We start from the raw sequence: 25,662 nt of genomic DNA, 5'->3' as shown, positions 1-25,662 counted from the left end.
AAGAAAGTAGTAAACGATTAATAAAAAAAGTGGAAAATTTTGGAAAAACAAGATGGCCGCCGTACAAATTTCGTCGTTGTCTATCTCGGATGCTATAAAAGATGGAAGAGTGGTTTCTTGGCAAAAGATAATCAGGGTCCGAAGGTCTACTCGGTGGAACAAACTCTGCATGCTCGCGGACCACTTTAGTGGTCCGCGCACCCACGCACCCTACTTTATTAACCTCAACTACCCCGTTTTTACAAAAAATGATATGGATGTCGTTTTCAGAGTTTTTCAGGGTGCTCATTTTGATAACGACATTTATTTTGAAATCCAAGATGGCGGACATGCATTTTTTAAGAAAAAAATCGATATGGGTGTCTTTTTATGGTGAATTTCGGGGTGAATTGTGTATTTTAATAACTTGATTCGGTTGAATACAATAAAGCTAAACATTACCACGTCACGCGAGCTGCTTTAGCAGCTCGCGCACCGAGCAAAACACTAGTTGATTGTTATAAAATTGTTTGATCTATGATCGAAGCCAAAGAAAAGAGAATATAACATACCATGGACATAGAGTAGGATGTAACACAGAGTATATTGAATATAATGTATACCATGGATACCATGGTACTCGGACTTCGTCTGTGTTGGTGTTGGCCAGTATTGGCTGGCGGGCGTGCTCTGCCTTTTTGGAGTGTTTTTTTTTTTGTTAAAACTGACTGGAAAGCGCTATAAGGGGGGTGCCGTGCGTGGGTGTGTCGGCGAGCGCCGACACGGACGGGGTCCATACTCGTATAGTTACCCTAACTTGTTACATAGAACGTAGGTACCTAGTGATTATATTCTCTTTGACAAATAGCTACAAACTTGACATTGGCTAGTTTTTGTAAAGCCAGACGAGAGAGGAAAAAAACCATGGTACTCTTTGGTTTAATTAAAAATCCTAAAAATCTCACATTTACATGAACGTAGGTAGTGATTACATACAAGTTGTTGATTTGTTGTTTTTATTTGGTCGGTGGAGGTAGGTGGTAATTTGTTATTTAATTGTAATAAACTTACTCCGTGCTTATGTGCTAGTTTAATAGTTTCTATGATCGGTTCCGTAAAGTGTACCTGAGCAGTCAGTAACGGGTAAGCTAACCCTGAGTCCTTACTGCCTGAAGGCAGATTGCTGGAGTCAAATCAAGTATAGTAGTGATCTGTGAGTCAAATAGTCGGCAGCTACGAGCTCGTGCTCTGTGAATAGTCGCCCGGTAACCCGGTAATTACCCAAAAGATTTATATTGTGAAATGTACTTTTTTTTATTCAGATGCAAGTTAGCCTGTGACCGCAATCTCACCATGTAGTATGTGATTGCTGATTATGCGATCTAAGATGGAAGCGGACTAACCTGGAAGAGGTATGACAGGACATATTTCTTATTCAAAGTTGCTGTCTTAAAATCTATCAGAATCAACAATATGTTAACATACTTATAGTTATTCATTTTGAGGCATATAAAGAGTATGAGCATAAAATATAACATTGCTCAGCTGTTCTCGTAGGGCACCATTGGATATTTCTTTATCACAATACTTACTACTACTAAATACTTACTATTTTATTTAAGTAAAAGCATTTTTAAAAAGTCCTTTTGAATTATCAACTAAATAGACCATGAAGAGTTTGCATAGGTTCACTATAAGAAATCCTTTTGCTATCCTGATGCTATCTGTGGCATGCTGATGCTTGCCCGTGAGTCGCGGGCAGGGTTGTGTTGCTTGTACCTGCTCCAACCAGAACATCAGTGTTTAATAACTTTGGTGTCACTTATATCTAGGACCGATTTCTCAATTTAAATCACCAAATAAACTTTAACTGACAAATGTTGATATTTTGACAGGTTTCCAATACACAAACTGTTAAAATATCAAGTATTTGGTGATTGAAAAATCAGGCCTAGCTAAATAAGTGAATGTTTCAGTCATCCAGCACAATGATGAAGACTGCAGTAACAGTGCTGCAGGAGATGATGGTGAAGATGAACCAGGTGCCCGAGTACGAGTGCATCTCACAGGTAAGCTCCAAGTCTCTCTGAAAAGTACATGTCCTAAAATGATGTTTGCCTAGGTCAGTGGGTGATCTTGTTGCAGTCGGGCCCGCAGCACCAGGCCACGTTCGAGTACCGCTGCGTGGCGCAGGGCGTGGCGGTGACGGGCGTGGCGCGCTCCAAGAAGGAGGCCAAGCAGGAGGCGGCGCGCCGGATGCTGCTGACGCTCCACGCGCGCGGCCTGCCCGTGCCGCCGCCCTACGCCGCGGCGCTCTCGCCCGAGCCGCCGGAGCCTAGTGATAATCCCGCGCTGGTAACTTTTTCTAAATGATTTTATTAGTTTTTAGGGTTCCATACCTCAAAAGGAAAAACGGAACCCTTATAGGATCACTTTGTTGTCTGTCTGTCTGTCTGTCCGTCTGTCAAGAAACCTATAGGGTACTTCCCGTTGTCCTAGAATCATGAAATTTGGCAGGTAGGTCTTATAGCACAAATACAGGAATAATTCTGAAAACCCCGAATTTTTGGTTACATCATTTAAAAAAAAATTAAAATGTGTTTCAATTTTCAAAGTAAGATAACTATACCAAGTGGGGTATCATATAAAAGGCTTTACCTGTACATTCTAAAACAGATTTTTATTTATTTTTATGTAGCACAAGCGCTGGCAACTAACGCAATAAAGTAGCACAAGCGCTGGCAACTAACGCAATAAAGTTTTTGCTAAGCGCTAAAGGTTTTTAATCGCCATCTTGATTTTCAAAATTTGTTTTTAGAAAGTAAGCGCGTTCCTCTAAAAAAAATATATATGCCATCATATAATTGTTTAAGGAGGAACGCTTTATCTTGACTTTCACAGTAGACATGACTTTTGTAATCAACATCTCGAAAAAACTCCAAAATGATACCCATATCGTATTTTTCACTTAAAAAACATACGTTAGTCATCATGAATTTGGGAATGAATGTTCGTTCACTTAAAAAACATACATTAGTCATCATGAATTTGGGAATGAATGTTCGTTCACTTAAAAAACATACGTTAGTCATCATGAATTTGGGAATGAATGTTCGTTCACTTAAAAAACATACATTAGTCATCATGAATTTGGGAATGAATGTTCGTTCACTTAAAAAACATACGTTAGTCATCATGAATTTGGGAATGAATGTTCGTAATAAGCAACCTGAAAATCTTTTGAAAAATAAATCTGTATTTTTGGTTCACCTGATATTAAGAGATTCGCCGAAGCCAATGAACATTGTCAGCTTTTTAGAACACAGGAATTGGTTAATATCCCTAATAATATTTCCACATGAAAGTTTAGTGGGACTGCCGCCAAAGGAAACCAATCCCACAATAACCATATGTACTCCTGTGTCCCGCAGGAGGCGGGCGGCGGCGGCGGCGGCGGCGGGGGCGCGGGCGCGGGCGCGCTGGACACGCGCAGCTACGTGGCCGTGCTGCGCGAGCTGTGCGAGGAGTACCGGCTGGGCGAGGCCACGTACGAGCTGGTGGGCGACACGGGCCCGCCACACCTGCGCCACTTCACGGTGCGCGCCGCGCTCGGCCTGCACAGCCGCACGGCCACCGCCACCACCAAGAAGCAGGCGCGCCAGCTGGCCGCCGAGCATCTGTACACCTACCTGCGCGAGAACCTGGCGCGCCTCACCAAGGACTTCGTGGAGGAGGAGGCGCTGCAGCGCGCGCAGGAGAAGTCCGCGAGCCGCGCGCGCACCGACGCGGCGCTGGCGCGGCTGGAGGCGGCGCACTGCGGCGCGGACGCGGCGCCGGCGCGCCCCGACCTGGGCCAGCGCGTGGCCATGTACCACCACGGTCTGCGCGCGCGCCTCGGTGAGCGAGGCTGACCCTCCTTCCCCGCCCACTCCCTCGCGCGCCGGCATGTTCATACCGTGCACCTCGCTCACTACCGCGGGAAGCTGACAGAATGCAGGCTTCACCTTTGTCAGCTTGCTTTCACTTGGTGTCACCCACAAGTACAAGTATAGGTGTGTAGGTACCAGAACGCAACGCATTTCCGATGCAGTGTTGAATCGTCGGTCTCCTTCAGCGTGCGTGACTCCGCCATTCAACTGGTGCCCCTCGTCCACGTGAGCTCATCGCGTCCGGCCGACGTGTCAACTTGTGTGGAGTGCAGCTGACGCAACTCCAACGTCATTAGTCCGTGTATTTACTTGGAAACGACACAAGGTTCTGAGCGACGCGCGCCGGTTCGGTCGAACGGAGCGGTTCGTTCGCTAATCTCCGTTCCGTGCGTGACTCCGCCATTCAACTGGTGCCCCTCGTCCACGTGAGCTCATCGCGTCCGGCCGACGTGTCAACCTGTGTGGAGTGCAGCTGACGCAACTCCATCGTCATTAGTCCGTGTATTTACTTGGAAACGACACAAGGTTCTGAGCGACGCGCGCCGGTTCGGTCGAACGGAGCGGTTCGTTCGCTAATCTCCGTTCCGTGCGTGACTCCGCCATTCAACTGGTGCCCCTCGTCCACGTGAGCTCATCGCGTCCGGCCGACGTGTCAACCTGTGTGGAGTGCAGCTGACGCAACTCCAACGTCATTAGTCCGTGTATTTACTTGGAAACGACACAAGGTTCTGAGCGACGCGCGCCGGTTCGGTCGAACGGAGCGGTTCGTTCGCTAATCTCCGTTCCGTGCGTGACTCCGCCATTCAACTGGTGCCCCTCGTCCACGTGAGCTCATCGCGTCCGGCCGACGTGTCAACCTGTGTGGAGTGCAGCTGACGCAACTCCAACGTCATTAGTCCGTGTATTTACTTGGAAACGACACAAGGTTCTGAGCGACGCGCGCCGGTTCGGTCGAACGGAGCGGTTCGTTCGCTAATCTCCGTTCCGTGCGTGACTCCGCCATTCAACTGGTGCCCCTCGTCCACGTGAGCTCATCGCGTCCGGCCGACGTGTCAACCTGTGTGGAGTGCAGCTGACGCAACTCCAACGTCATTAGTCCGTGTATTTACTTGGAAACGACACAAGGTTCTGAGCGACGCGCGCCGGTTCGGTCGAACGGAGCGGTTCGTTCTGTTACATCCCTCAACTGCTAGCTAAACAGCTGACCCAGCAGCTACTCTATCTCGACCAGGTGTCAGATCGGGTAAGCTGCCGTCAGTCCGGTCCGACAACTCGTAAAGGTTGCACGTCTATTACTATTTCTTTGGAAACCCAAGTATTTTTCCCAGTGTACTAAAATTCATTATATTATTCTGTGTAAAAACAATTTTATTTTTTTTAAAAACCCTGTCGGATTTTCCGTCGTAACATTGGTGGCAGCGCAAAGGGATTCAAAATAAAAATCCCTGGACCCTCCACTGGTCCATATAGTGATTTGTGTATTACAGTGATATCAAAAATAAGTGTTACTTGTGCTGTGCTATTCTGTGCTCTGTGTCCATACGTGTCCACTGTTCACCACCGAACCATTGGGGACATCTGCAGTTTCTCCGAAATGCAAACGCCGATAATCGCCATCATCGCCGCCCACGTACTAATGTGAGTCGAGCATTTCGCCTTATCTCAAAGTAAACAATCTCATCCGGTCTCACCTTTTAATATGCCTGTTGATAAAATAAGCCCAGAGTCTGTCGAGCAATCTCCGCTCTTACAAAAGGTAACAATAAGGAAAGAATCAAATATTGAAATGGAACTGAATGTCTTGTTCAAATTTGTGAAGCCATACGACGGGTGTCGCGAAACGTTAAATTCATTTCTAATAAACTGTGACAATGCCATTTCATTGGCCAGTGACGTTCAAAAACCGATTTTACTTAAGTTTATACTATGTCAACTAAAAGGTAAAGCGGAAATTGCTTGCTCCATAAAGGATTTTACCTGCTGGTTGCAATTAAAAAATTTCCTCAAAGAACAATTCTGTGAGAGGAAACACTACTCACACCTACTAGCAGACCTACAAGAGAGCAAGCAAAGCCCGCTCGAAAATGTCAGCCAATTCGCGCTTAAGGTGGAGACGTGCCTGTCACAACTCTTAACGGAGATTTCACTAACCAATGCCGAACCGGGTCAGTTAGCCGGTCGGACTGCAGCCATGGAGGATCTTGCCCTCCATCATTTCACAATGGGTCTACTCCCTCGCATATCCACGATAGTGAGATGCAGGTCTCCAAAAACCTTAAACGAAGCTATCAATATAGCTGTATCCGAGGAGCGTATTCAACAAACTCTGTATAGGAGGTCCCAGCCTGCTGAGAACAAAGGTAACAAATCTAGGAATTCATTTGCATCCTTTCAGAAACCGAGTTTTGCGCAACGACCCGCTAACTCTCAACCCAATGACACGTCTTCCAAATCCCCAGTGATTTGCAGATACTGCAAATCCGAAGGTCACGTTTTAATAAATTGCAAAAAACGTGAATACAATAATAGCCGTTATCGTAACCCTCAGGCACAAGCACCGGCTCGTAATCCCAACTCATTCTCTAGACCGGGCCCCAGTCGCGTAAATTTCATGCAAGAAGAAAATATCGAGTCTCGTGATGAGGTAGACACTGGTTCTGAGAATGATTATTCCCCAAATCATTTAAACGAATAAAGGTCCCGTCTTGGTGTCGTACGGGACACCAAAAATTCAAAATCGATGCCAAACCCTCTGTATCCATGTCAAAATCCTATGCATCCGTGTTGGGACGTGCACCCGTGACAAATATCTCTGTATCTGAGTCGAAACCCTCTGTATCCGTGAAGAAAACCTCTGTATCCGACTCAAAACTCTCTGTATCTGTGAATAAAACCTCTGTATCCGAGTCGAAACTCTCTGTATCCGTGAAGAAAACCTCTGTATCCGACTCAAAACCCTCTGTATCTGTGAATAAAACCTCTGTATCCGAGTCGAAACCCTCTGTATCCGTGAAGAAAACCTCTGTATCCGACTCAAAACCCTCCGTATCTGTGAAAAAACCCTCCGTATCCGAGTCGAAACTCTCTGTATCTGTGAAAAAACCCTCCGTATCCGAGTCGAAACTCTCTGTATCTGTGAAAAAACCCTCCGTATCCGAGTCGAAACTCTCTGCATCCGTGACAAAACCCTCCATATCTGCAAAGAAATTCTCTGTATCCGTGAATAAACCCTCTGAATCCGTGAATACAACCTCTGCATCCGTGACAAAACCCTCCGTATCTGCAAAGAAATCCTCTGTATCCAAGTTGAAACCCTCTGTGTCTGTAAAGAAAACCTCTGCATCCGTGACAAAACCCTCCGTGTCCACCTCGCAAGTGAAAATCCAGTCTGAAGTTCGCCGTGAAGAACTCAGATCTCCCAAATCCGATTCTAAATCCCAGAACTTCGATCCTGTAAAGGATTCAAAATCCGACGCCATTAAAGGTAATAAAGTCTTTGAAATTACTACTAATCCAGAGAAAATATTACTCCCGCATATCCTCATCAAGTCCTCTGTTTCAGATATACCTCTTTCATTACTCATTGATTCAGGTTCAGCAATTAGCCTCATTAAATATAATTCAATCCAAACATATCTCACTCTTGTCAAGGAGCAAATCAACCTAAAGGGAATAGATCCTGGTCAAGAGTCAACAAAGACCATGGGCCACTTTAACTTAAAATTACAACCTCTAGATTCCAAACAAAAATCGATCAGCTACAAATTCCATGTCGTAAGAGAAATTGACATACCTTATGATGGCATAATCGGAACTGATATGCTAAACGCTTTTGGGTGTAACATTAATTACACTAAGAACACTCTAAGAATCAATGATGTAAATATAAAGTTACTATTCCACGAACCTGTATATAACATCCCTCCGAGATCTGAAATGGTCATCGAATGCTCTGTCTCAAATCCTGAAATAAAAGAAGGTATCATACAAGACCAAAAACTGGTCAAAGATCTCCTGGTAGCCAATTGCCTAGTCAAGGTCAAAAAGAATAATAGAATAAACTTGACTGTGGTTAATACATCCGAATCTTCTATATCCATAAACTCCAACTTAAATTTTATTCTGAATCCCGTAGAAGAAGTCCAATCATATCCTGAGCAGCAACCTCATTCGCATCCTGTTAATAATATCCAATATCAAGACTCTTATCGTCGTACCCAAGAAGTTCTGAACCAACTTAGAACGTCACATTTAAATTCAGAAGAAGTGAATGCTCTATACAATCTCTGTTCCGAATACTCCGACATCTTCCACCTTCCAGGTGAAATATTAACACACACAAATGCACTAAAGCATTCCATAAAAACCACATCTCAGAATCCAATTCATGCCAAATCCTATCGATTTCCTGAAATCCATAAGGCTGAAGTAAAGAAACAAGTTGACCAAATGCTATCTCAGGGAATAATAGAGCCTTCCAAATCTCCATGGTCAGCCCCCATATGGGTGGTCCCTAAAAAGTTAGATTCATCCGGTCAAAGAAAATGGCGTATTGTCATTGACTATCGTCAACTTAATGACGTGACCATAGGAGATACTTACCCAATACCACAAATCAATGAAATCCTTGACCAACTTGGTTCCAGCAAATATTTCAGTACTCTAGATCTTGCCTCTGGTTTTCACCAAATCCTTGTAGAAGAAGAAGATAAAGAAAAAACTGCTTTTTCAGTTCCTGAAGGTCACTTTCAATTTGCTCGTATGCCATTTGGGCTCAAAAATGCCCCTTCAACATTCCAGAGATTAATGAACTCGACTCTATCCGGTCTCCAAGGGACACGATGTTTCGTGTACCTGGATGACATTGTCCTTTATGGTTATGACCTTGATCAAGCCATAAATAACTTGCGATGTGTTTTCCAACGTCTAAGGGAGTACAACCTTAAGTTACAACCTGACAAGTGCGAGTTCCTGAGACGAGAGGTTGCCTACCTTGGCCATATAATTACAGAACAAGGCGTAAAACCTAATCCTGAAAAAATAGAAGCCGTAATTAATTTCCCAAGACCAGAAAATCCAAAACATATAAAATCCTTCCTTGGTCTAGTTTCATATTACCGTAGATTCATTCCAGACTTCTCGAAGATCGCCAAACCACTAACTCATTTATTAAAAAAGAATATTCCCTTTGATTGGCAAAACCAACAACAAGTAGCCTTTGATGAATTAAAAACTAAACTCACCTCTGCTCCTGTCTTAATTTATCCCGATTTTACAAAGCCATTTATCCTAACATGTGATGCCTCAAACCATGCAATAGGCTCAGTACTCTCCCAAGGTCCCGTAGGCAGGGAAAGACCAATTGCCTACGCTTCTAGAACGCTAAATAAAAGTGAATGCAATTACAGCACTACGGAGAAGGAACTCCTTGCTATAATTTTCGGCTGTAAAACCTTCCGGCCTTATCTATATGGCCGCAAATTCCAAATTGTAACTGACCATCGCCCATTAAAATGGCTTTTTAATCACAAAGACCCATCCAGTAAACTCCAAAGATGGAGACTCAAACTCGAAGAATATGAGTATGAGATAGTTTACAGAAAAGGTAAACTCAATTCAGCAGCTGATGCCCTGTCTCGATATCCATCTGATTTTCTAAACCCTGTAAATGCAATCAATACTGACGATGCTCGTGGAGAAAATGAAATACCTCCACTAAATCCAATTGCCAATGCTGATCCAACAGAACAACAGCTGGATGATGAACAGCTTATTCCAAGTCCATTGAGTGTTGATCTAGGCTCACTTTCTCCGATTCCTTTTGAACATATAGATTTCGACCTCCCTGGTACTTCTTCAAACCCTGAACCGGAAAGGGATGTTGTCAATAATCCAGAAATTATACTAAACCCATCTACTTCAACCGACTTACCCGTTCTAAATCCTTTAGACTTGGATCTCAGCCTTCCAAACTCTCCATTTAATCCTGAAACCCTATTAAATCCTACTAATTCCAACAGTGAAAATTTACCTGTTAACATACCAAATCCTGTTAATACATCCGGTGAATCCTATTCCGATTATCTGAAAGCAATGTCAAATAAAAATTATAAATATAATACGATTATCCACGAGTATGCCAATAAATTGTTATCCTCTGATTCTAAAACAATTATTGTTCCCACTTCAATTGATCTAGACGAGACAAATCCAAATGTCGAAGAAATCCTCGCCAACAACAACGACAACAGTGAATTCCTAAGTAGGGAAAGAACACTTCATTCATTCATGACTCTAGAATCAAACGATAAACACTACTATTTCCTTTTCACCAAGGCGCATTACTTCGATAATATAACTTATCCTGAATTGTATAAAACTTTACAAAATCTCCGAAATGAATTGCTTTTACAACCTGAGACTCCTAACGAAATTTCAATCTCTGATTTCAAAGACCCTTTTGTAAAATTATCCTATACTAAGTTATATAACATCCTGGCCTATCTATTCAATAACACTAACATCACCATAAAAATCTATAGAAATACCCTAATATATCCAACCCCTAGTGAAATCCCAACTATACTTAGGGAAAATCACGATCTACCCATTGCAGGTCATGTGGGTTCCACAAGAATGTTAAATCGAATAAAAGAAAGATACAGCTGGAAGAACATGAGATCAGATATAGAGAACTATGTTAGAAAATGCACTCAATGCCAATCCAACAAAGCATTACGCCAGATTAACAGGGCTCCAATGCAAATTACATCAACATCCACTGCACCCTTCGAAAGAATTAGCCTGGACATTGTGGGTCCACTACCAGAAGCTGGTAGAATCTCCTTGAAATACATACTTACCCTGCAAGACGATTTAACCAAATTCTCTACAGCTTATCCCATTACCAACATCACTGCTGAAGAATGTCTAGAATGTCTTGTTCACTTCATCTCCCTTTTTGGGTTGCCCAAAATGATTTTGACAGATCAAGGGACGAATTTCACCGCCGAACTCTTTAAAGAAACCTGCAAATTCTTAAAAATCAAACAGATTTGGTCTGCACCCTATCATCCCCAAACTCAAGGCGCTCTTGAGCGAAGTCATTCAACCATCAAGGAATATCTTAAATCCTTCGTAAATGAAAACCAATCAGACTGGCATAAATATATTTATACCGCCATCCTAGCTTATAATACCAATATCCATTGCACTACCAAGTTTTCTCCACATGAATTATTATTCGGCCAAAAACCCTATTTCCCTGATTCTCTTTTTGAACCCAATCCATCGGGGACCTATCACGAATATATTAAAATGCTTCATCATCGATTAAAACTATCACGTGAAAAGGCCCTGGAATATATCGCGAAATCCAAAGAAAGATCCAAACAATATTATGACAGACATTCCCGTCCAGTTGAATACAAAGTAGGTGACATGGTTTATGTAAAGAACCATGCACGCCTACGTAAAGCTCTTTCACCAGTATGGAAAGGACCATATAAAGTAGTTAAGGTCCATGGTAACCATACACTTTCCGTTTTAATTAACCGACGTCATGTTAAACAACATTATGACGAAATAAAGTTGGCAACAACTTAATTTAGTTTAAGATCAGTTTAGTTTAAGTCTATATATTAAGTTTAGCTTAGTACTTACATATTTTAAATTTAAATAAAATATATATATACATATATATATATATATATATTAAAAATACATATATTTATATTTCCAGTCCAGCAGTATTATGTCAAGGCATAAAGCACGATGACTACATCGAACAGATTACAAGCAGTCCTGGAATTTATTTTAATCCAATAGGTTCAGTTAAATTAGTTAATGATTATTTACACGTAGTAATACCCATAGATTTAGAATACATAAAACCCCATATTAACAATATCAATAGTGTTTTACATACATCCCAACATCTTTGCACGAAAAGTAATACATTAACCGGTCTTGAATGTCAAAATATGTTCCAACCACTCATTCCCATGCTCGAAGATTTGACACGGGATTACCATTCTTTATCGCATCTGATTTCATCCAGAAGTAAAAGGTCAGCATGGATACCTGGTATTGGTATCATTTTTAAACACATCTTCGGTACCATGGATGAAGATGATGCCATCAAATATGGTAATGCTATACAACAATTAAAAAACAATGACAAAAGCTTATTAAATTTAGTTAAAGAAAACATTCTCATCTCCAGAACAGCTATAATTAATTTTAATGAAACCTTAATCGAAATTAACAGAAACGAAAAACGTCTTAACGACATTATCGAAAATTTGACGTCACATATTAACAATATGACAATTATCACGAATTCAATACTGGCCAAGACCGCTATGCAAGAACTGTTTAGTGCGCTCCAATCAAGTTTGTTAAGTTTATCTTACAGATTAGAGGACATTGTAAACTCTATTTTGTTTGCAAAAACCAATACATTACATCCATCCATCATAACACCGAAGGATCTTTATAATGAATTGGTTACCAATGTAAAACACTTACCTAAATTCTCAGAATTCCCTGTAAATTTAGAATTGTACAATATACATATAATAATCAAACTGTCAGAAATTATATCATGTATCTTAGACAATAAGCTAGTATATACAATTAAGATTCCTCTAGTTTTAATTTCTCCTTTCAATTTATACAAAGTTATTCCAATCCCTGTAGCTCATAATTTTGAAACACCTAGCTCATTTGCCCTAATTGTACCGTCGGCATCCTATATTGCTATGAGCAGGGACAAATCGGAATATTGTATCTTTAATGATTTGAATAGAAATTGTAACCTAATAGTTAAGAATTCATATATATGTCATGAAGTTGCTAAATTTAATATTATGAATGAGCCGATATGTGAAACGGAAATAATTACTAAAGTCATACATTCACTTCCAAATGAATGCAAAATTAATTTTATCTCAGGTATTGTTCATATTTGGCAAAACATTGGAAATAACCAATGGGTTTTTACACATTCTGAACCAACAAAGTTGCACATTGACTGTGAAAATGAAAACTTTGATACCATTCTACTTGGCACAGGGATAGTAACCCTAAAACCAAGATGTAATGGTTATTGTAAAAATACAAAGCTTATTGGCACAACCAATCTCACTATTAAAATAAATAAAATATTTTCAGACTTTAATTTAATTAATGACACTTGCTGTAACCTAACAACGTTTAATAAATTAAACTTTACCTTACCCTTAAGATCCCCTTACTCTCAAATCAATTCTGACAATTTTATGAAATTAAACATCAGAGCAAATGACGCTCTAACCCTAATAAAGGAATTAGATTCCCGAATTAACACCGAATCCATACCGACTCATTCTATTATTTCATATGTTTTTATAAGTTTTTGTATACTATTTATAATTTACTATTTTTGTAATAAGAGATGTTCAACCTTTTATTCAAAATACAGGGTAACCTCTACCCCTAATAATACAGATAACCCGGATAGTAATAATGATATTCCTCTTTCTCAACCACGCTTAAGAATTGTTTAAGTTAGTAAACTTCGCCTTTAAAACGCGTAAGTTTACACTTAACCGGGGGGCTGTTACATCCCTCAACTGCTAGCTAAACAGCTGACCCAGCAGCTACTCTATCTCGACCAGGTGTCAGATCGGGTAAGCTGCCGTCAGTCCGGTCCGACAACTCGTAAAGGTTGCACGTCTATTACTATTTCTTTGGAAACCCAAGTATTTTTCCCAGTGTACTAAAATTCATTATATTATTCTGTGTAAAAACAATTTTATTTTTTTTAAAAACCCTGTCGGATTTTCCGTCGTAACAGTTCGCTAATCTCCGTTCCGTGCGTGACTCCGCCATTCAACTGGTGCCCCTCGTCCACGTGAGCTCATCGCGTCCGGCCGACGTGTCAACCTGTGTGGAGTGCAGCTGACGCAACTCCAACGTCATTAGTCCGTGTATTTACTTGGAAACGACACAAGGTTCTGAGCGACGCGCGCCGGTTCGGTCGAACGGAGCGGTTCGTTCGCTAATCTCCGTTCCGTGCGTGACTCCGCCATTCAACTGGTGCCCCTCGTCCACGTGAGCTCATCGCGTCCGGCCGACGTGTCAACCTGTGTGGAGTGCAGCTGACGCAACTCCAACGTCATTAGTCCGTGTATTTACTTGGAAACGACACAAGGTTCTGAGCGACGCGCGCCGGTTCGGTCGAACGGAGCGGTTCGTTCGCTAATCTCCGTTCCGTGCGTGACTCCGCCATTCAACTGGTGCCCCTCGTCCACGTGAGCTCATCGCGTCCGGCCGACGTGTCAACCTGTGTGGAGTGCAGCTGACGCAACTCCAACGTCATTAGTCCGTGTATTTACTTGGAAACGACACAAGGTTCTGAGCGACGCGCGCCGGTTCGGTCGAACGGAGCGGTTCGTTCGCTAATCTCCGTTCCGTGCGTGACTCCGCCATTCAACTGGTGCCCCTCGTCCACGTGAGCTCATCGCGTCCGGCCGACGTGTCAACCTGTGTGGAGTGCAGCTGACGCAACTCCAACGTCATTAGTCCGTGTATTTACTTGGAAACGACACAAGGTTCTGAGCGACGCGCGCCGGTTCGGTCGAACGGAGCGGTTCGTTCGCTAATCTCCGTTCCGTGCGTGACTCCGCCATTCAACTGGTGCCCCTCGTCCACGTGAGCTCATCGCGTCCGGCCGACGTGTCAACCTGTGTGGAGTGCAGCTGACGCAACTCCAACGTCATTAGTCCGTGTATTTACTTGGAAACGACACAAGGTTCTGAGCGACGCGCGCCGGTTCGGTCGAACGGAGCGGTTCGTTCGCTAATCTCCGTTCCGTGCGTGACTCCGCCATTCAACTGGTGCCCCTCGTCCACGTGAGCTCATCGCGTCCGGCCGACGTGTCAACCTGTGTGGAGTGCAGCTGACGCAACTCCAACGTCATTAGTCCGTGTATTTACTTGGAAACGACACAAGGTTCTGAGCGACGCGCGCCGGTTCGGTCGAACGGAGCGGTTCGTTCGCTAATCTCCGTTCCGTGCGTGACTCCGCCATTCAACTGGTGCCCCTCGTCCACGTGAGCTCATCGCGTCCGGCCGACGTGTCAACCTGTGTGGAGTGCAGCTGACGCAACTCCAACGTCATTAGTCCGTGTATTTACTTGGAAACGACACAAGGTTCTGAGCGACGCGCGCCGGTTCGGTCGAACGGAGCGGTTCGTTCGCTAATCTCCGTTCCGTGCGTGACTCCGCCATTCAACTGGTGCCCCTCGTCCACGTGAGCTCATCGCGTCCGGCCGACGTGTCAACCTGTGTGGAGTGCAGCTGACGCAACTCCAACGTCATTAGTCCGTGTATTTACTTGGAAACGACACAAGGTTCTGAGCGACGCGCGCCGGTTCGGTCGAACGGAGCGGTTCGTTCGCTAATCTCCGTTCCGTGCGTGACTCCGCCATTCAACTGGTGCCCCTCGTCCACGTGAGCTCATCGCGTCCGGCCGACGTGTCAACCTGTGTGGAGTGCAGCTGACGCAACTCCATCGTCATTAGTCCGTGTATTTACTTGGAAACGACACAAGGTTCTGAGCGACGCGCGCCGGTTCGGTCGAACGGAGCGGTTCGTTCGCTAATCTCCGTTCCGTGCGTGACTCCGCCATTCAACTGGTGCCCCTCGTCCACGTGAGCTCATCGCGTCCGGCCGACGTGTCAACCTGTGTGGAGTGCAGCTGACGCAACTCCAACGTCATTAGTCCGTGTATTTACTTGGAAACGACACAAGGTTCTGAGCGACGCGCGCCGGTTCTACTTGCATACATTAACGACATGCTCCCTTCCGAACGAGAGTCAGCCTCCACTCGCACCACACATTACACACACGTCACACATTCGGGTTCCACCATCTATCCTCACTCCACGTCCCTGAGCTCGCGATGTATAGAGCGCACTTTGCAACGTGACAGCATTTTACCGATTAGCAGGCAAAAGTGTGTCTCGTGCTAGCAGTGAGGAAAGACAAAGTGCGCTCTATAGGTCGCGGCCTCAGTCACTAGCGTGAGGGCGAAGTTGCACCAACAATTGTAACTGGGTAACTCCTGTACAAATAGATATTTCCATTTAATAGAATAGAATTTAATAGAATTTTAATGTGAGGAAGCATTATTATCCATACAGAGCCCAAAGCAGTTTTTAGGGATCCATACCCAGAGGGTAAAAACGGAGCCCTCTCATGTCACTCTGCTGTGTGCCTGTCTATCCGCGTGTCACAGGTCTCTAGCTCGTACACAAAATGAGTTTCAAAACCTGAAATTTTGGTATTTGGTGTATAACATTGTTCCAAAACCGAATATTGAATTAGAAATTCAATTAAATTATTTTTCAAGAGGGCTCCTATACTTGCATGAAAAAGGATCCGAAAAAAAAAATTCTTCCCCTAGTACGTGAGGTATCATTGTTTAGAGCTCATTGAGTAGAGTACGAATTTTTTATTTTTGCTTAAAAAATAAGGAAATAATGGAAACTAGTCGGAAATATGAAATGTCAGTATATTATGTACCACATTTAAACAGCAAATACTACGATTTATAAAATAAACTAGATTAAAAACGACGATTTATAAAATAGTTTGTAAGCTGTGACCAAAACAAACGAACATTTTTTAGGGTTTTCTTTCACGGATATTCTGCGATGATCTAGCACGAAAAAATATATTTCATACACCCTACCCTATATGTACAGAACCCTAAAGAGCGAGGCCCGACTCGCACTTTACCGGGTTTTTCGTTTAACTGAAAGTTCTGAATGGGTTTGAACACAATTTGGCACATTATTTATGTTTACTAACAACTAACACATGTTGTGGATCTGTTGTCTGTATTTAAATGATAGAATATGATAATAATAGGGTAAGTATTTAGTTTTTATTTAAAAGTTTAAACTTTTGCGCCTCAGTGCCTAGACCGACACGAACATTGCTCTAACTTGTCGTGCTTCTGATCCCAGGCGAGGACACCTGCCGCCGCGGCCTCGACGCGCTGGCGCCGGACGCGGCGCCCGAGGAGCCCGAGGCGGTGCTGCAGCGCGTGTGCGACGAGCTGGGCCTGCGCGTCGAGCGCCTCTCGCTGGGTGAGTCTCCGCCGAGACAGCTCGCCGCACACGGCCTCGGCACGCGGGAGATAAATTGTTTCGTTATGATGGTAGGCCCCAAGGTGTCGGTGGTGCGGCTGGCGCCCACGGACCCGTCGCTGACGTTCGGCGGGCTGACGCCGCGCGCCGCCGCCGCCGCCGCGCTGCGCTACGTGCGCCGCATGCTGCCCGCACAGCCCGACGCCGCCGCCGCCCACTAGCCGCGGCCGCGCATCACGGATGGAGAAAGTCAACAAATTCAAAGACTACGTCATTTAAATAATTCACTAATGAATGGTAGATACGATGCGGCCGACTTATGCGATCAGCGGGATCTTGACGACTTAATATTGTAGGTACGTAAGATCGCCATACGAGCGACTGCGGTAGAATATAACTATAGCCTATATAAATAACAAGTGCTCAGTATGGACTATGGAGCTTAGACTGATGTAAATATCGCCTACCTACGCTGTAAATAATGAATCGCTGTAAAGGTTGAACAATATCGGTAGACTGGCAGGTGGGTTTAAAATAAAAACTTTCTCTGTCATTCTCATAAACTAGCCCCGTGTGAGAGAGAGAGAGAGAGAGAGGCAGATAGTTTTCGTGACATTTGCGCTAATTGATAGACGCTACACCATCAGCGCAATGCGGGAATGTGTTACCGTGTAGGTACGTGCCCAGCTCTTGTTAATAATAAAGATATAATTAATATTGTATAAAAAGTGCGTATTTTATTTGTTCACCTACTCCTAATACTTACTGGTTCGCCCCGAACTAAACCTCGCGGGCGTTCGCCTCACGCCTGTTACAAGTGAACGTCAGGATGGCCGCTAATGAAATATATTCCAAAAAATTGTAATATTTATCTTATTATAGTATTTGTTGTTCAAGTGCAGAATATAACTGAAATTATACAAAAGTTTCAGTTTCTAATATGTAGCCATTTTGACATAGCGTCGAATTCCAAACCATTCAGCCAAACCAAAGCATTTTAAATTCAAAACACTTTCTCACTGGGTGAGCAAGCAGCGCTTGCTACTGGTTTTAGGCAGCTGGTTAGGCACTGATTTTGAGCTAGTGAGGTGAAAAGTATAGGTATTTCTTGGTTATAGTTCTTAACATTCATTTGCAGAACTCATTATTTTCAAATTCAAGTAGAGCCTCAATAGCTCAACCGGTAAAGAAGTGGACTGAAAACCGAAAGGTCGACGGTTCAAACCCTGCCCGTTGCACTATTGTCGTACCTACTCCTAGCACAAGCCTGGCGCTTAGTTGGAGAGGAAAGGGGAATATTAGTCATTTAACATGGCTAATATTCTTTAAAAAAATAAATAATAATAATAATAATTCAATTAACTACAAGATAACAACATCTTGGAATGATTAGTTTGTAGGTAATTGATAACCTTTGAAACTCCAAACTACTGAAACGATTTAAATAATTCTTTCACCATTAGAAAACTAGTTTGCCCAAAAGTAGGTAGGTACCTAATAAGTTCATACATTAGGTAGTTCTTTTCTTCTCTATGGCTCTTTGTACTGCGGTTAGGTTGAATCTGAGCGAAGCCGGCGGACCAGTCAGTATAACTGTATAGGTACATTAGTAGTTATTACTATTTATTTTAACTCGCTTTTAATTATGTGAAAGTTGCAAGAGGAAAATGAAATAATCTTGTTTTTATAGAACAATTGTATTTGCCTGAAATTGTGTAATACTTCATCATACAGAATGGACTGTGTAGCTACTACTTGTGTGACTACGTGTAATACTTCATCATACAGAATGGACTGTGTAGCTACTACTTGTGTGACTACGTGTAATACTTCATCATACAGAATGGACTGTGTAGCTACTACTTGTGTGACTACGTGTAATACTTCATCATACAGAATGGACTGTGTAGCTACTACTTGTGTGACTACGTGTAATACTTCATCATACAGAATGGACTGTGTAGCTACTACTTGTGTGACTACGTGTAATACTTCATCATACAGAATGGACTGTGTAGCTACTACTTGTGTGACTACGTGTAATACTTCATCATACAGAATGGACTGTGTAGCTACTACTTGTGTGACTACGTGTAATACTTCATCATACAGAATGGACTGTGTAGCTACTACTTGTGTGACTACGTGTAATACTTCATCATACAGAATGGACTGTGTAGCTACTACTTGTGTGACTACGTGTAATACTTCATCATACAGAATGGACTGTGTAGCTACTACTTGTGTGACTACGTGTAATACTTCATCATACAGAATGGACTGTGTAGCTACTACTTGTGTGACTACGTGTAATACTTCATCATACAGAATGGACTGTGTAGCTACTACTTGTGTGACTACGTGTAATACTTCATCATACAGAATGGACTGTGTAGCTACTACTTGTGTGACTACGTGTAATACTTCATCATACAGAATGGACTGTGTAGCTACTACTTGTGTGACTACGTGTAATACTTCATCATACAGAATGGACTGTGTAGCTACTACTTGTGTGACTACGTGTAATACTTCATCATACAGAATGGACTGTGTAGCTACTACTTGTGTGACTACGTGTAATACTTCATCATACAGAATGGACTGTGTAGCTACTACTTGTGTGACTACGTGTAATACTTCATCATACAGAATGGACTGTGTAGCTACTACTTGTGTGACTACGTGTAATACTTCATCATACAGAATGGACTGTGTAGCTACTACTTGTGTGACTACGTGTAATACTTCATCATACAGAATGGACTGTGTAGCTACTACTTGTGTGACTACGTGTAATACTTCATCATACAGAATGGACTGTGTAGCTACTACTTGTGTGACTACGTGTAATACTTCATCATACAGAATGGACTGTGTAGCTACTACTTGTGTGACTACGTGTAATACTTCATCATACAGAATGGACTGTGTAGCTACTACTTGTGTGACTACGTGTAATACTTCATCATACAGAATGGACTGTGTAGCTACTACTTGTGTGACTACGTGTAATACTTCATCATACAGAATGGACTGTGTAGCTACTACTTGTGTGACTACGTGTAATACTTCATCATACAGAATGGACTGTGTAGCTACTACTTGTGTGACTACGTGTAATACTTCATCATACAGAATGGACTGTGTAGCTACTACTTGTGTGACTACGTGTAATACTTCATCATACAGAATGGACTGTGTAGCTACTACTTGTGTGACTACGTGTAATACTTCATCATACAGAATGGACTGTGTAGCTACTACTTGTGTGACTACGTGTAATACTTCATCATACAGAATTGACTGTGTAGCTACTACTTGTGTGACTACGTGTAATACTTCATCATACAGAATGGACTGTGTAGCTACTACTTGTGTGACTACGTGTAATACTTCATCATACAGAATGGACTGTGTAGCTACTACTTGTGTGACTACGTGTAATACTTCATCATACAGAATGGACTGTGTAGCTACTACTTGTGTGACTACGTGTAATACTTCATCATACAGAATGGACTGTGTAGCTACTACTTGTGTGACTACGTGTAATACTTCATCATACAGAATGGACTGTGTAGCTACTACTTGTGTGACTACGTGTAATACTTCATCATACAGAATGGACTGTGTAGCTACTACTTGTGTGACTACGTGTAATACTTCATCATACAGAATGGACTGTGTAGCTACTACTTGTGTGACTACGTGTAATACTTCATCATACAGAATGGACTGTGTAGCTACTACTTGTGTGACTACGTGTAATACTTCATCATACAGAATGGACTGTGTAGCTACTACTTGTGTGACTACGTGTAATACTTCATCATACAGAATGGACTGTGTAGCTACTACTTGTGTGACTACGTGTAATACTTCATCATACAGAATGGACTGTGTAGCTACTACTTGTGTGACTACGTGTAATACTTCATCATACAGAATGGACTGTGTAGCTACTACTTGTGTGACTACGTGTAATACTTCATCATACAGAATGGACTGTGTAGCTACTACTTGTGTGACTACACAAACTAAACTGAGTTGATCTCAATCTAGTGCATCATTTTCCGCACAAGAAATTAGTTAGCTTTTTACACCTGACATTTTTAACCGACTTCCAAAAAAGGAGGAGGTTCTCAATTCGTCGGGATCTTTTTTTTTTTTTATTTTTTATGTATGTTCCCCGATTACTCAAAGACCCCTGGACCGATTTGGAAAATTTTTTTTTGTTTGAAAGGGTATACTGTGCAGGTGGTCCCATATAAATTTGGTGAAGATCTGATGAATATCTTCGGAGATGGAGAACAGAACTACTCAATGGATAAGAGCAAATTGCTCGCGATCAGTGTAATAGCTTAGTAAACAGTAGGGTTTTAACTGGGCATAGCATATTATAGTACAGTGGGGCCACTAAAAATTGTGAAATAAAAAATTTTCAAAAGAAAAATAAAACCGACTTCAAAAACCAAAAACACTAAAAAGTAGAAAATAATTTTTGTTTAGCTACACATGTAATGTACCTAGGTATGAAGTCGGGCGAGCTTCACTCTTGGATTTCTAATTTTGTTTTAATATGCTCGCTCGACTTCATACCTAGGTACATTACATGTGTAGCTAAACAAAAATTATTTTCTACTTTTTAGTGTTTTTGGTTTTTGAAGTCGGTTTTATTTTTCTTTTGAAAATTTTTAACATAAGAATCATCCATACATAGAATTTTGAATGATCCAACTAATGGTATCAGATTTGAGATACTACTATGAGATAATATTCAAAACCATAATATACTCTTATTACATACTAGCTGATGCCCGCAGCTTCGCCCGCGTGGATTGGTCAGATCCCCTGCAGCATCAGGATTGAGGAGTTGGACTCCAAATTTTTTATGAAACAATGTCGCAAAGTTCCTCTATCGATTAAAAAAGAAATGACGCAAATCGGTTCAGAAATCTCGGAGATTTCGGTGTACATAGGTAGAAAAACACAACTCCCTTTTTGAAAGTCGGTTAAAAAAGTAGCCTATTTTATGCCCTGGTCAATCCTCTACTTGCCTGTGAAAGTCCCGTCAAAATCGGTTCAGCCGTTCCAAAGATTAGCCTTTTCAAACAGACAGACAGACAGACAGACAAAAATTTTAAAAACGTGTGATTCAGTTATGGTATCGTTCAAATAACCATATGAGCTTAATATGAGGTAGTTATTTCGAAATTACAGACAGACACTCCAATTTTATTTATTAGTATAGATACTTAGTATGAATAATGTATTCGTAAATTATTATGTTCTACTTATTATTACATAGGTACTTAACCAGATCACGAAGACGGCAGTCCGACCTATGAACCGACATATAAATTATACAAAAAATGGAATTAAGGAAAGATTTTTCAATTTAATCATCTGAAATTTCAATGTCGGAGGAGTCGCGGCGGCGACGCGTCGCGCGCTCCGTGGTGAGACTCTGCAGCCACGAGGTAGTCTTCTGCGCGGCCGAGCGGCGCGGCGTGCTGCGGCGCTCGGGCGGCGGCGACGGCGGCGGCGACGGCTTGGCGCGCGCCGGCCCGCGCCCGCGCCGCGCTCGGTTGCCGCGCGCGCCGCGACCGCGCCCGCGCGTCGGCGCCGGCTGCTCCTCGTCGCTGGAGACCACGATGGAGTCCTGCTTGGCGGCGGCCGCCTTCTTGCCGGCCACGGCCGCCGCGGCCGCCTGCGCGATGAGCGCGCGCAGGCCCTCCTCGTCGGCCGCGTCCAGCGCCGCCTTGCTCAGCCGCAGCTGCTCGTCCACCTCGGCGGGCGTCTCGGCGCTGGACTGCAGCAGCTGCTCCACGGCGTGCTGGCGGTGCGCGTCCAGCGTGCGGCGGAACACGTCGTCGTCGCGCTTCAGCGTGAAGTCGCGCACGGCGTCGGTGACGGCGCGCACGGACAGCACGGTGAGCCGGCGGTCGGCCGGCTGCGCCGCATAGTAGGCGCGCAGCAGCGCCTCCACGTCCGTGGCCTCCACGGCCGCCGCGCTCATGTCCACGTCGTCCTCCTCTTCCTCCGCTCGCTCCTTTCGCTCTCGCACTTTCTTCTCTCTTTTCATGATGAGAATATCTTTAGGGTTGGCGACCAGACCGTTGAAGTTTTGACAGAATCGTACTCGATTGAAATCTTGGCCTTCGTGTTCGAAAAAGACGCTGAGTCTGATGAGGGGCAGCAGGGGCTGTTTGGGATCCCCGCTGTGGAGAGATTGTGCCTCGGTGATGGCTTCGTTGACCTTTTCCTTTAGGAAGTTCTGTACCTTCTCCTTTTCATTGACATCTTCGTCGCCCAAGTTCTCTTCGGACAGCACCACGGTTTTGAATATGAAGGGGCGCACGGTTTTGAGCGGCAGCGGCGTCACGACGTACTCCTTTCGCTGCAGCTGCAGCAGGGCGCAGTGCTTGGGCAGCGCCTCGCCCGCCGCCAGAGACGTAACCACGGTGCTTCCGGGTTGAATCACACAAAAACATCCATTTTCTCTCTTGATATCTTTGGTGGCGAAGACTTGACTGTCATGTTCGTGGCCCCATACAACGAGATCTAAAAATGTGGGCAGCACATTTTCTGGGATGAAATTATTATGGCCCCTATCTGCTCTGTTCTGGTGGAGTGCTAAAACGTTGAACCAGTCATTTCCGTCCTCCGGCAGGTCCATGTTTACCTTTTTCTCGAGGAACAGCCTCGCGAGCCGCTGGTCCTTGATGTGGCTGAGGCCGTACAGCGACAGGTTGGTGTCGCCCTTGCGGATGAGCACGGGCGAGATGCGCACGTGCGTGTAGTCCGTCCAGCGCCCGAAGTAGTTGACGAGCCCGGTGATGGACAGGATGTCGAGAGAGCTGACGCCGTCCTGGCCCACCGGGTCGTCGTGGTTGCCGTGGATGGAGAGTATGGGATATGACACGTTCAGATTCGGGTCTTCATAGTTCACGGCTCGAGAAAAGTTTTCGAATTGATCCGACAGTACCTCTATGTTGACCGGCTTGTCTCCCAAGCAGTATTTCCGAATGATCTGTGTGCACTTGAACATACAACTCGGAGAAGGCTTCGCGTGGTCGAAGAGGTCCCCTCCCAGGAGGACCAAGTCCACATCGTATTGAACGGCCAGAGACAAAACTTCCTCGAAGGCTATGAAGCTATCCTCACCGCGCACATCGTCATTTTCGAGGTGGCCCAGATGAATGTCTGAGGCTATCAAAACTTTAATTGTGTGGTCTGGTGACCAGGAGTCGTTATCGTTTTGCACCATAACGCTTTTTTTATGATAGCTACTGTAATTTAATTTAACAAATGCAAATATTCATCAAAATCAACAATCTCAACAATCAACTCTAAGTAGGTACAACAACATAAACTAAACCGCGCCGGAAAGTTTGACCAAAGAGCATATAATCACAGACCAATAACATATAGGATACATTTTTTTTTTTCTTCTCTCGTCTGGCTTTACACTGATTAGCCAATGTCAAGTTTGTAGTTATTTACAAGTTAGGAAAACTATATGTATAAGTATGGACTTCGTCTGTGCCGGCGCCCGCCGACATACACGCGGCGCCCCTTTAGAGCGCTTCTCAGTCAGTTCCTCGGTCAGTTCCACTACCAATAAACACCAGCAGGACACAAAAACCGGCCACTTCAACAAAAAAACACTCCAAAAAGTCACAACGCGCGCGCCAGCAAACGCCACCACAGACAAAGTCCGATAGGATACATATATAATCACCATAATAATCACTACATTATAAGTTTGACAGTGACCGGACGGGGGCCATTTTATTTTTTTAAATTTATCTAATCTATGGATTCTAGCTCTTTTGAGCCTGGTGGTTTAAGATTTTGTGCTGCTTGTCGCATTATTTCCAGTGTAAAGACTATTTCATTCGTATATATTATCTTGCAAGTATATCAGAATACCCCGAAGGGAGTAAAATACGGGAAAACGGGATTCTTTGAAACTATGCTTAGGTCCGCAATATATTCACATAATAATATAAACGCCAAAGTGTGTATTTCTGTCCGTTTGTGGCCATCTAACGTGTAAACTAATGAATTACTGATCTTAAGGAAATTTGACATTTGCCAGTAGTTTACTTTCTGAAGCAGGGAATGATTGGCCGTCGGGAAACCTCAATCTCACGGGAAATCAGCAATTCTACGCAGACGAAGTCGCTGGCAACAGCTAGTTTAGGCATAAATCAATTTTACACAATCTGTAAACTAAACTTTCGGAAAAACCCACAGCCCCAGCTTTATCCCATAATAAAACTGAGCGCGCGCAAACCTGTAACGAAGCGACCGTAAACGGTCGGTGCGAGCTATGTGTACGTGAACTGAACTTGTACTTGTCTAACGTGTTGTAAGTACCTAGGTACCTACCTACCTACAGCAAGCCGCTTGCTTGTATCATCTTGTATGAAGCTTTTTCTCTGTATGTACCTAGTCTTGTACCTAGTATGTACATATTATCTACTATGGATATCTACTCGTGTGGTTAGGAACTGTATCCTATAGGAAGAATATGATTTAAGTCTGCATTCTCTTCACCACAGTATTCACAATCTGCATTTAATTTCATTCGTTAATCGTTTCGTA

The 25,662-nt window shown here is 43.4% G+C and overlaps 2 protein-coding genes across 7 annotated transcripts; one reads left to right on the top strand and one right to left on the bottom strand.

Moving 5' to 3' along the window:
• Positions 1 to 899: 899 nt before the first annotated feature.
• Positions 900 to 17,766, top strand: LOC123866469 (transcription factor SOX-3-like). 6 transcript variants are annotated; one of them, XM_045908052.1, is made up of 7 exons: positions 900 to 1,012; positions 1,302 to 1,391; positions 1,956 to 2,048; positions 2,125 to 2,334; positions 3,411 to 3,876; positions 16,924 to 17,046; positions 17,122 to 17,766. In XM_045908052.1, exons 3-7 carry the CDS (start codon positions 1,968 to 1,970, stop codon positions 17,265 to 17,267), a joined length of 1,026 nt encoding a protein of 341 aa, XP_045764008.1. In that variant the 5' UTR covers positions 900 to 1,012; positions 1,302 to 1,391; positions 1,956 to 1,967; the 3' UTR covers positions 17,268 to 17,766. The 6 variants fall into 6 exon arrangements, with proteins under 6 accessions (XP_045764008.1, XP_045764011.1, XP_045764006.1 ...); XM_045908054.1 differs by lacking the exons at positions 900 to 1,012; positions 1,302 to 1,391 and adding exons at positions 1,135 to 1,252; positions 1,744 to 1,750 and having other exon boundaries at positions 1,962 to 2,048; XM_045908055.1 differs by lacking the exon at positions 1,302 to 1,391 and having other exon boundaries at positions 3,411 to 3,858.
• Positions 17,767 to 22,301: 4,535 nt separating this feature from the next.
• LOC123866468 (double-strand break repair protein MRE11) lies at positions 22,302 to 24,453 on the bottom strand. Its single transcript, XM_045908049.1, has one exon. It carries the CDS (start codon positions 24,317 to 24,319, stop codon positions 22,448 to 22,450), a length of 1,872 nt encoding a protein of 623 aa, XP_045764005.1. The 5' UTR covers positions 24,320 to 24,453; the 3' UTR covers positions 22,302 to 22,447.
• Between the last annotated feature and the right edge of the window lie 1,209 nt (positions 24,454 to 25,662).

Source organism: Maniola jurtina, chromosome 6 (assembly GCF_905333055.1).
Source record: "Maniola jurtina chromosome 6, ilManJurt1.1, whole genome shotgun sequence".
In the NCBI taxonomy this organism is placed as follows: domain Eukaryota; kingdom Metazoa; phylum Arthropoda; class Insecta; order Lepidoptera; family Nymphalidae; genus Maniola; species Maniola jurtina.
Note: the sequence above shows the minus strand (reverse complement) of the source record. Positions and strands in the feature narration are given on the sequence as shown.